The sequence below is a fragment of the Antechinus flavipes genome, chromosome 1 (genome assembly GCF_016432865.1).
Source record: "Antechinus flavipes isolate AdamAnt ecotype Samford, QLD, Australia chromosome 1, AdamAnt_v2, whole genome shotgun sequence".
Taxonomy (NCBI): domain Eukaryota; kingdom Metazoa; phylum Chordata; class Mammalia; order Dasyuromorphia; family Dasyuridae; genus Antechinus; species Antechinus flavipes.
Window position 1 is genome coordinate 151,258,279 of NC_067398.1, and position 12,504 is coordinate 151,270,782.

The following is a 12,504-nucleotide window of genomic DNA, read 5'->3' on the forward strand; positions in this document are numbered from 1 at the left end:
TGGCACATAAGTAGTATTAGCAAGGCTGGTTTAACTTGCTGGCAGTTGGTCTGCTTATACTGTTATTTGAGAAAGAATTTTCCCTAAGGCATTTTTTTTTCTTGGACATCAATTCTTAACCTCTTGTAGGGCAAGCTATAATTCTGTCTCAAAATATTGATGGCTCCACATTGGGATGTAAGAATTTTATGCTAAGATCTTGAGTCTCCATTTTGACTTTCCCATTGGGTAATAGCTTACATAGATTACATAATGACCTTCCAAACAAAGCATCCATCCCAATCTTGATTAAAGGAACCATGCATTCAAGGCTGATCAAATGAACAGGGCCAGACTGAGGGTGTAGGCTCCAAATCCAGGCACACACCTAGGAGTGGGTAAATAGAATTACAGAAGCTTTTGCCCACACTGTCTTCTCATCTTCTATGTCAATGTGGCCAAGCTTGGGTTAGGCAAGGCAGGAAAAGAACAGTGGCAGCAGAGGAGGGGCAGAAAAGAGCCTTTTCTCCCTGATCATCTATAGATAAGGGGAGGATGGTAAGATATGTGTAAGGAAAAGGTGAAAGTCTTTTCAGGGATACACTTTCAGGATAAACAATCTGTGGTTCTTTAATAAAGTCTTTTATGAACACCTTTAACTGATACTATATCAATTAGTTATTCAGAATTTTTTTCCTAAGAGGTGACAAATTATCGCTTATTATATAGCATGGATAAAGTCAAATGAGGTTGCCTAAACTCAAAATTAAAAATCTTGAATCATCTGTTTTTGAAGGTAGACTTCTATAGAGTCAAAAATGAGTAAAACAGTCTTCCATTTCTTCTTAATTTTGTATTTTTAATTAAATTTTCTTTTTCTTGTCAGTTCCAGATTTTTTCCCTTCCTCTAACTCTTTCCCAACCTATTGAAAAGGTAAAAAATATGATACCCTCTTCATTTCTTACATGAGCTAAAAGAATCTAATATTTCTGAAGAAAAAAGGGCTTAATATAAACAGAAAAGTACATGTTGAGTACAAGGGAGCAAAAAAGGGAGGAAAATTACTACCAATTTTCCAGCTGTTTATATTTAATTGAGGAGGACAAATAGAAAAAGATGGAATTCTTTTTTTAATATAATGAGGTCATCATCTCAAATCTGGTCTTTTGTGTCACATTGGGATTTCCTGTTATCATCATGAGATGTTCGTTTCTTCTGATTACAAAATCCAGAACATTTCTTTATTTGTTTCTTGACCATAGTCCATCAACTGGAAAGATGGAGGGAGTGGGATCAGGTAAGGAGAGTATTGATGGATGACTGGAACCCCATCATCACTATTACAAACATAATTCCAAGTCTAACCAGAATAAATAATATTGTCATTTTCATATACAAAGATAGACAGATCTTGGCTCAATAATAAAGAGTTAATTTGCCTATTTTTGTGCAAAAACTTCCATGCTGAGCTTAAAAGATCCTGGTTGCAGGTATAGTCAGAAATAAGCATAACCTGCCATGACTATATTCAGTCTCAATGTTCAGAATGTTTAAGGCATAGCATGTAACGTGAGGGTCCAATGAGCTGCTATGGCAGCTCTTCCTAATCAACTATGAGGCAGAAATAGAGATTTATACTCAGACCCCCACAGAGATTAGCAGAGAAAGACAAAGATGTCCATAGGTCAGTTTTCCATTGTCTGGAATAATGGAATAAAATATAACTTTAAAAGATGCCACATATTGTTATGCCCTGGAAGTACCTGGCAATGCTAGGCAATGGTCTAAACATTGGGATCTGGTGTCCAGTGTGAAGAGAAATGGAACCTTGCTTTCATCACCGTGAAGTTACTAACTCTGTAGGCTGAGCTGGTTTTGTCACAACTCCACTGGGTTGTGTTTTCATACTGGGGGAGGCTCTGGGAACGGAGGAGTTGTATTGTCTTTTGGCAAGTATTAGACATCCCAAGAAGAGAGCTGTGACTAAGTGTTCTTAAGTGGAATGATTTTACTCTGTAGTTCCATAGTTTCCTCCTCCATCTCTTCCTGTTCTCCAAATCATTTAAGATATTTAAAAGCTAGCCTCCTAGGAAAAGATACACACTTACCACATCCTCCACTGGTATAAGATCTCTTTGTTAAGATAAGAACATTTACCAAGATCACTGGGAAAGGCACATAATGTTAGGTATTATAAAATGATATAGAATCTCTAACCTTTAACAGGATTCTAATCCATTAGCTTGTGAGCTCTTTGAGGGCATGGACTATCTTTGTCTCATTGCCAATTTAGCACAGTCTGTGAAACTTAATAAATGTTTATTGTTTGGCTTATTATAAATTACAAAAAATAATAACATAATCTAATAAATCAATGTTGTTTAGTCATTTTTCTGTTATATCTGACTGTCTTTGGTCCCATTTAGTATTTTCTTGGGAAAGATACCAGAGTGGTTTGCCATTTCCCAGTAAATTTTACAAAGGAGGAAACTAAGGCAAACAGGGTTGTGACTTGCCTAAAGCCACAAAGCTAGGCTATGTCTGAGGTTGGATTTGAAGCCAGGAAGATGAGTCTTCCTAGCAGTCAAGCCTGGTACTCTATCCAATGTGCCTAAAGCTGCTCATGTAATCACTAACATAATATAATAATATTATATGATGGAATGTGATATGGTATGATATAGTATGATATAATAAATATAAACAAGGACCTCTAGACCCAAAGTTTCAAGTGAAACAAGGTAGTTATTTGTAGGTGTCAGGCACACAAACCAGGACCTATTTTGAGATTAGATTTGCCTCTGGACATTTAAAATCTATCTGAATTCTGGATTAGCTACTCTGGCATTTTGATAGGCATCTAACTTTGAGACAACTATTTCTTAAGTCTGGCTGGAACCCTTGAGACCAAGCCCCAAGTAGATTAGTTTTTAAAAACTGAGTGAGTTAATGAAGTGATATTTGCTTGGCCTTCTTCCCAAGAATATTATGTTAGTTTGACCTTCCATCTCAAGTAATAAAAATCCAACCAAGGTCTTCTAATATGGCTTATTGATAGCCATCCTACAAACCACAAGTGGAATACTCAGTCTTGAAAATAAATTATAGAAGAAACCATATACTTCTGTTGGCTTGCTATCATTGGGTTTCAGGATTCAAGCCCAGAATTCTTTGTGGGGTAGAATTGGGACTATATAGTGAGGTGATCCTTTCTATTCTGAAGTACCATGTGATTTGATGATAATCTAGGTTAGCTTCTTCCTGTCTCCCCCCTAATCCTTAGTTACTGTTGATCTATTTCATGAGCCCAAAGAGATTTTCTTGGCCAAGATGCTGCAATGATTTGTCATTTCTTTCTCCACCTCATTTTACAGATGAGGAAACTAAGGTAAATACAGTTAACAGACTTGCACAGGGTTACACAGCTAATCCTCAAAGCTAAAACTACCTTTCCATTTCATCCAAATTACTTGCTTCAGTTCCCCTTGGAATTAGCAATAAATGGGTTCAGATAAAGGCTAGTGCTCTTCCTACACATGTGGTACAAGGAGGGTCTGGTTTGGAAAAATAACTATGAAGGTTCTACTTACAGTTTAGCCAGCTCTTCAAGAAATTAAACAGCTAGAATCTTTCTTTTATTCTCTGAATGTTGTGTGTGTGTGTGTGTGTGTGTGTTTGTGTGTGTGTGTGTGTGTGTGTGTGTTCTAGACTAAAGAATATCTACCATTTTCACAACTTCTAACTTTGTCTTTGGCAATGAAAATCCATTCTACATTTTTTTCCTGTTGAAGATATCATATTATCAAATCTCACTACTCAATATAATGGGCAAAATTTGGGAATTTTCCAAATTTCCAAAATCAAAGCAAAATAACTTAGGTGAAAGGACCTTTTAACTCATTATTGAAGGATTCTAACTTCTAGCATTGCTTCTAACATTGGAAGCCCTTAGTTATTGTTTAGCTTTTTCAGTCACTTCAAACTCTTCATTATCCTATTTTGTTTTTTGTTTTTGTTTTGGCAAAGATACTGGAATGGTCTGCCATTTTCTTCTCCAGCTCATTTTACAAATGTAGAAATGGAGTCAGAGTTTAGTGGCTTGCCCAGAATCATATAGCTAATATATTTGTGATCTGATTTGAATTTAGGTCCTCTCAACTCCAAGATTGGCACTTTATTTATGTGCATACCTAGCTGCCCTGGAGGCCCTTTAGTGATCTTGTGATAACAAGATAACAGAAGGCTTGAAGTACCAGCAGGCTTGGAGAACATCAATGGACTCAGTGCATTTATTTTTCTAAAAGGCTAAGGAAATTAAAATAGGATGAAAATTTTTGTTGCAAAGAAAAGTGACAATAAAAATGTTGAGTTAACTGATTTGCTTGGTCCTTCAAAATGCCAAAATGATTACAATAGAATATTCAAAGGGTTGAATTCTACAAACACTTATTAAGAGTTTTTTCCAGCTAAGCATTCAGGTAGGCCTACGATATTAAAAAAAAAAATAAAAATTGAGTAAGACTTAGTACCTTATCTTCAAGGTATTTGCAATTTAGTAAATTTTTAAGTTTCTTCTTTGTCTAGTCCAGGAATCCCCTAATTATGCATAGTGATAGATTGACTTCTCTTAATGTATCAGATCACATTGCCAAAACTCAGTGGCAATGAGGACAAAAGCAGTAGTGTAAAGCAGAGAGAACTTGGAAGATCTGGGTTTGATTCTAAGCAGAGACCCTCAAATAAGCAACGCCTCTAAATTTATTAAGCATCTACAAAGTGAGTGGTATTATGCTGAGATCAGTTAACTCCCTTCTTCCCCTTTCTCTCCCCCAGTTCTCAATGAGATTACTTGTTACAAGGGAAATAACAGACGCCCAAATAAATAGAAAATGTATGCATAGTAATTTGGATAAGATGGTGTATGACTGTGTGATTCTCAGCAAATCTTTAAAATGGGAATAATCGTACCAGGAAGACCCACTTCACAAGACTGATGTGAATAAAGTAGTTTAAAAGTTAGAAATGTTCAAATGAATTGTTGGTATCTATGATTTAGGGCTGTTCTCAATTAAGAAGTTGATTGAGAAAACTGATAAGGAACCCGCTGGGCTTAATCATTCCTATCCTACCGTCACGGTTAAGTACCTATACTCGGTGGTAACTCACCATTCCTCTTGCTATTGGATAAGGACTGGAGAATCAATCTATCTTTGGCTTCAGAGTGAGGATGGAAATTGTTTTTATTTTTTAAAAAGCAATGACAAAAGAGTGTGAAAGGGAACTCAATGGAGGATCCAAAAGCGCTAGCAAAAGGCAAATCTTGATGAAGGCAGGGAATTAAGTTATCTATCTGAAGCTGTGGGATTTGAGACCCCGAAAGGGAAGGGAAGGAATGCTGGACAGCGTTATTCCTTCTCCAGAAAATCTGAGCTACCTCTAGTCTATTCACTAACTTGTGGTAAGTTGTTGCCAATGGACTGCCCTCGAGGTTACCCTCATAAGCAGAGATGGAAATCCAGCTTTTGGAAAGCTCCTCGAAATGGGGAGTTCCAATTTTCAGTAAAAACTGGCTTTTTTCTATTTGATTCGGTATCCAAAGTCCAAAGTCTGGCCTGCCTTCGAAGGTTTTTCTCCTGGGCCTGGGGCAGAGAATTTCCCCGCTACTATGATGAGCTCCAGACCTTGCACAGAAGCTCGCAGGCACCCTCTGCCGCTTCCAGGACCGGCCAGCAACTTCTTTCACAATCTTCTTCAAGTTTGGAAGCTTCCCTCAAGTGTCTTGGCTCGGGTCCACCCGCCTCCCGTCTCCCGGCTTCCCCAGACCTCCAAGCCAGCCAGCCTGGGGCTCCGGGCCCCCAGGACCACGGCGGAGCCCAGTCCCGGACCTCCCCCGGGGGTCCCTCCTTTCCCCGCCTTTACCTGACGCCCGCCAGCCCGCCCGCGGCTTGGGGCGAAGCAGCCTCCTCCCACCGCCGGCCCTTCCATTGGCTCGGGCGGCTGCCCGTCTCCCCCGCCAACCCTTGCTCGGGTCCGGAGGCAGGTTTAGCCAAAGGAGCGGCCGCTGCTCCAGCTCCAGCTGGGGCCGGAGTCGCGGGAGGAGAGGGCAGGCAGAGCAAGAGGGCGCAGGAGGAAACCGCGGAGCGGGGAGTCGCTGCTGGCGCCTGCTTAGCATGTCCCTGCGCACAGGAGTCCCCCCACTACGACGACTACGCCTCCCCAGCCCCGGCACCAGCAGCAGCCACAGCAGCAGCAGCGCCACCGCCGCCGACTCCGGAGCAGCAAACTTGGCGGCGGCGTCTCCCCGCCCGGAGCTGGCCATGTAGCAGCCCGCGCTGCTCCCCCCTGACAGCCGTGCGCTCCTCTCCCCACCTGGCCAGGGGGGAGAGAGTGAGAACTAGCCGGAGGCGAGGCAGTGTGGCATGCAAGCCGCAGCTGCGGGCCCCTGACGCGGGCGCCCGGAGCCATCTCCTGGACCCGGGGACAGTCCCCTTCGGCCAGTGCCGAGGCTGCACTTCGGGGACAGCGAGGGAAATGGGCGAGAAACTTTCGGAGCCGCCGGAGCCAGTGCCCCGCCGCGGCTGCAGTAGCAGCAGCAACAGTCAGCTCTCTGCTCCGGCTGCCGTTCCTGCCGCAGCCGCGTCCCTCTGCACCTCCTCTTCTGAGTCCTCTTCTGGCTCCGAAACTCTGTCAGAGGAAGGGGAGCCTAGTTCCCGGACCGCCGCTTCCTGCGGCCAGCGGCAGCAGCCACCGCCGTCTCCTGCCCTGCCAGCCCCGGGCGTAGAAGGGCCAGGAGTAGCCCGACGGCGGCCGCAGTTGGAACCGCAGGCGGAGCGCGGTGCAGCCGGGCAGCCCGCGAGCCTGGGAGCCGTATTGCCTGGGGCGGAGCGCGGCGGCGCTTCGCAAGAAGAACAAGATGAAGAGGTGAGGTTCTTGTCCTTCCCTTTCCTTCCTTCTCCTTACCTTTCCTTCTCTCTCTTTTCTCCCCATCCCTCTCCTTCCCTCCCCCAGTTCTTGGACCCCGCACCCTGGCAGCGCCTAGCCCAGAGCGTGTTGCCCGAGCGTGGAGGGGGGAGGGAGTGTTACGCGAGTGGGGGGGGGATGTTGCACCGCTTAATGGGGAGGAACCTCTGCTAGTTGCCCCACTTGAGGGTTGGGGGCTCTGGAGGTCTTTCTGACGCCCAAGGCTCTCCAGCATCCTGCTGTGGCCAGGGCCAGTGGTGCTGACAGTTTGGGGGGGAGATGGTTGGTGCTCACTCTGCATTGGGGGTCACTGACTTTTCTCTATGTATCTCTCTGGTTCTTAGCGTGTGTTTACAAGATGAGCTTATATGCAGCTTGTCATTTGAAGACTCCGTTTAACATCTTTATGTGTAGACGTACACATATGCATATAATCTACGTGTATATGTACCCCATCCCCCCAAACTGAATACTGCTCGGGATCCTTGCTTTCCCGTAGAAGCTTCAGATCGGCGGGAGAGTATGTGATGTGTTGTGATAGTGGGTGTGTGTGGAGGAGGTGAGGGGGCGGATGAGGGAGAACGGGCTTAATTAAGGAGGCCTGGGGATGATGGGACGTTTCTTGGAGCCTAGGGAACACAGCTGGCCTTCATGGGAACTGCCCTGACCTAGCCGCTCTCGCCTAAGTCGTGGGAGTTTTTTGCTCCGGAAACTTCTCCCCCCTTTTTTCTCTTCCTCTGTCCTGGTGGGTGGAATCTCCGGGCAGGTGGCTTGGTATGCCAATGTTGGTGTTCTGGTTGGGGAACTGGGTATGGCTCCTCCTGTGTAGTGTGGAGAGGTGCGTTCCCAGGGATCCATATGACCATGTGCTTTGTTTATGCCGAGGATTTTTAAAAGGATATCTTTGCAAAAGACTTGCCATTCCGGAAGATGCTCTCTTTGATCCGTTTGGCTTGATATGCAGCCCTTGGCTTTTGGAAAAGATGTTTCTACAAAATTTATGGTTCCATATCAGATTAATTTGATGGTCCCTTGATTCTCCCAGCTTCTCCGACCTGCCGGGCCTGCCATGTAGTCTTCTTTGACTTGATGACTTTGGAATATAACTGTTAAGCTTGAGACTAGGATAACTTTAAAGTTGTTTATAAAGGGCGTCTCTTGTGGGAAAGTTGGCTTGATTAGATTAGCCCATTACATTCTGAACTTCTCGAGGGTCAGGACAATTTTTAAAGTTTTTTTTTTTTTTTTTTTTACTTTCTAGACTTTACACAGTTTTTGGTATATAGTAGGTGTTTAATAAATGCTTAACTTGATGCTTAGACAGAGCAGTAGATATAACTGTGACCATAAATTGTCTAAAAGTTAAATTTTCGGTCAAGATAGTATTCTTTTTATTTTTAATCTCTTTACTCAAATGGATAGTTGTGCCTGACAGAAAAATAAAAATCAAAGATTTCCTGAGGTCCATAGACAGAGAAATTAACACTCTAGTTTCCCCATCTCAGGAAATAAGTTTTACTTTGGCCATAGACTTTTCCAAGGAAAAGAAATTCTTACTGCATGTGCACACAACTGGGGATGCCAGAAAAGTAAATGGTCTCTACCCTTCAAGAAATTTACATTCTATGTTGAGAGAGAACATAAACCAGAACATACAAGAATAATTTAGTAGGTAAATAGTAATCTATTATTATCTGACCTTAAATTGTATATATCTTCTAAGAAGACTGACCAAGTGGTTTCTGGATAACCAGATTTTTTGGGTTGTCCTAATATGGACTAAAGTCCTGAAATTGAACTAGTATCTCTAGCTTTCCATCAACCTACTCTTTGGTCTTGGTTTTCCTCCTCTATAAAATTAGGTATTTGAACTAGGTGTTTAAAGTCAGTCCCCTTTTGATGTTTTACTGTACTGTATTCTGAATTTTGGAGCAGATGGACCCAGACTTGGGATGGGATCAGCCCTCCTTAGTCTGGACAGAGGTTTTTTTTTTTTTTTTTTTTTTTGCCTGGGGAAAAGAGTTCTAAGAAATATTAGCTCTAAAGTTTATCTGGGTTACCACTGGGATACAAGAGTGCACATTGGTTCCAGACTGTGTACTAGTTGATGTCTGTTGACCTATCCCTAAATCTTAATTTATTGTTACAATTGTATGATTTTAGGACAAGATCATCTGATTCATCTAATTCTTAATCTTTTTATGTGTCATGGAACCCCTTTGGAATTTTGGTGAAGCCTTTGGATCCTTTTCAGAATAGATTATGAAGCAAATGAAAGATTAGATGTAAATAAAGATGCCATTTTCCCCTATTCACATTCACCTACCTTGGACCATGACAATCTATTCTCAGACCCCAGATTAAGAATCCTTAATCTAACCTAATCCCTTAATTTTACATATGAGGAAACAGAGGCCAATGAAATTGACTTACCCATAGATACATGAATAGCACATAACACCCATCTTTTGACTCAATCAATTATTTCCCCCTCCCTCCCCTTATCATGCATTCTATTTATTAAGAATGATATACTTTATGAAACTCTTGCAGTTTCAGTAATGTAGGTCCTCCTTTGGCTGATCAAGATCTGTGTCTTTGCAGATGATTTGTTGAATTGTGGTGGTCAAAAAAAATAAAAAGAAAAAATACAAGACTACTGGTGGCCTCTTTATCTCTTGATGACAAATCACACTACTAGCTAGTGGCTAGCTGAGAGTTTAGATAACAATCAGTTATCTTTGAAACTCTACTTGAAAATTTCCTATCTTGATAGGATCAGATGGACCCTGTGTTTTGCTGGACCCTGTGTTTTGCTGCTGCGGCCCTTGAGAATCAAGGTCACCTGCAGCACAACAGAATAGTTTTGTAGTGGAGATGATTAATATTTATTTTAGAGTTGTCTTGTATTAACCCTGTAGTAGGCTAGTGATGGTCAATGTCATGGTCTGGTGGTTAATTCATAGGACTGGGGGTCAGGGACCTCTCACTTTTGATTTCAGTTTTTCCTGCTGATTTATTGCCTAGCCTTGGGCAAATTGTGTTGTACTTCTGCTGTAATCTTTTTGAAGTAGGAAATAATGATAACTTATTTCATATGGATATTTTGTGAAGGTTGATTGATGAAAAAAGAAGTGAAAAGATTAACTTTCATAATCTGTGAAATATGAACAAATTTGATTTAAAAGGATACATGTTAATTAGTCTGCAATATTGTATTAGGAACCTAAAAACTACTTAGGCAAAGATAAATCTTTTGATCTGAAAAATTAGGTACAAAACTAAAAATGTGAGTAGTTTTTTTTTTTTTAAATAGGCTCTATGCATTATTCTTAAGGGAAATAACAAATTTCAGTGTTTATTCTCCAGCTCTTATAATGGCATTTCTTCATTCCTGTTAAAATTTTGAGATGAGAGGAAACTTCTTTGTGTGGGCAGTTGTTTATTTGCCACTATTTGGTGGTCTTATTAGAATACATTTGGAGGTGTTTTCATCTGCTCAGGCACAGGTAGGAGTTCAGTGATTAGGAAATCAGTGTAATCTGAAAACAAGAACAATTTTTTTCTAATGTAAAATTTGCAATACTTAAGATTTTCCCTCAGATTCCTAATAAAAATATCAAAGTCTAGTTTTGAAGGCCAACTTTTGAAAATTCTCATAACTTAGCAAATCTAATCACCACTAGAAAATTTAACATTACTATGTTGTACTTGAAAGGCTTTTCAACACATTATATTTAAGAAAGTCGGCAGACATTCAATAATTCAATATTTTATTATGTTATTGTCAATGGAATTAAAAAAAAAACTCCAATCATTCTTAGCTTTAAAAATAACATTTTAGTTTTACATGGCACAGATTCAAGTTTTCCTGTACTTCACATTAAATACATAAACCACAGCTGGCGTAGTTTAAATTTTTTATTTAAATAAACTGTGTTTGACCCTTACTACTCGTCCCTTAATCTTATGGATTTGAGGTTTGTGAGAAAGGAGCATTCTTCCTGGTAATAAAGATGATTACGTTGGGAAAGTCTTACAGTAACTAACTATTTTGGCTCAGAAAAACATTTTTGACATCTGCTTTTGGCTGAAAAAAACCGATTATGCCACCTTTGAAAAGAACTTTACATATTGTGGCTTGGATGAATATCAAGCTTCAGACTTTGCTAAATTATGATGCCTAAACTCTGTAGGTCTCAAACCAAGAAGTTAAACAACTTACATTTGGAGAAGGATGAAAAAAATGCCTTAAGTAGTTTTGCCAGCTAGAATGGAAACAGAAGTATAATACTAAGGAGACACCTTGCCTTATCGATACTCTTGTACGACTGGCCAGATGGAAGAAAAGGGCTTTGATAGCAGTTAAAAGGATATTACCTCAAGATAAAATGGATTATTTATACCTGCCTCTGTTTTCTGTTTTCTGACTGATGGCAATTAAATCTTTGTCCTTCCATTCCTCACTCAATAATATTAATCTTGATGGTCTGATCTGTTTAAAGGTTCTTTGGAGCTATCCAAGGCTTGGAACTGATAGCATCTGAAAGAAAATGAGGGAAAACTACTGAAATTCACTGCTATTTGGATGCCTTTTAAAATTGCAAATAAATTCATTGAGTAAAAACTTGGGGAATCTTCTGAGCTCTGCTGAGACAAAACTTTTTTTGGAGGGGGTGAAATTCACAAATGCCAATTGTAATGATTTTTCCAACTTCCTTTAATATAAAAATTATTATTTTGGAATATGAGAAAATTGCTTAACAAATATTTTTCTAAAAATGTATTTTTGGGTTGTTTGATGGGATGTTACCTTTTATAGATGTGCCCAGTGTCACAGCTTGCAAACGATAATTAGGTAAGTTTGGAGCAGATAGACATGTTAGAATCACAGATCTAGTTTCCTTATTTAACCAAGAAGCTAAGGAAAGAAAATGAATGAAGAATCCTTTCTTTATGGATGTGGGATGGAAATAGATGAATCACTGTTGTCATCTAAGGTGATGAAGTGGGGAGGACTAGAGTTCTTTGGGAAGGATTTGGCCCAAACATTTGCTCAGGAAATATAACAAATTACTCATGAAATTATTTATCTATCTATCATGAAATTTATCCTTTTTTTGGAGGAGTGAGGCAATTGGGGTTAAATGATTTGTCCAGGGTCATATAGTATGTCAAGTGTGTGAGGCTAAATTTGAACTCAGTCCTCGATATTCCAAGGCCAGTGTTCTATTGGCCATACCACCTAGCTGCCTCCAGACTTTGTATATTTAAAGTAAAGATGATCTTGGATCCCGGTTGTACTTTATAAGATCACCGTTAGAAAGAAATAGGGTGTTTTTAGTTTAAATTTTGATTTGCTTTAGAAATAGATTGAAGGACTAGTCCATGGGTTTAAAGATCTGTAAGGGCACCCGTGAATGCTACTTTTCATTGTGACTTTTCTTAAGACTGCTATTGTCCTTAATGCAGAATATTAATGGGTGGACAGGTTAAAAGAAGGGGGAGTAGTGTTGAGGTGTGGGTTGACAGATCGACAAAGCTAAGCTACCATGAAATGCTTG

The 12,504-nt window shown here is 40.6% G+C and overlaps 1 protein-coding gene across 4 annotated transcripts in view; it reads left to right on the forward strand.

Annotated features, from left to right (window-relative positions):
- Nucleotides 1-5,156: 5,156 nt before the first annotated feature.
- Nucleotides 5,157-12,504, forward strand: part of MAST4 (microtubule associated serine/threonine kinase family member 4) — an 802,919-nt gene continuing 795,571 nt past the window's right edge. For all 4 annotated transcript variants that reach the window (XM_051991523.1, XM_051991531.1, XM_051991539.1 and 1 more), the window contains exon 1: nucleotides 5,157-6,901. In XM_051991523.1, the coding sequence (XP_051847483.1) occupies nucleotides 5,453-6,901 (1,449 nt within the window). In that variant the 5' untranslated portion in view covers nucleotides 5,157-5,452. The remainder of the gene's footprint in view (nucleotides 6,902-12,504) is intronic.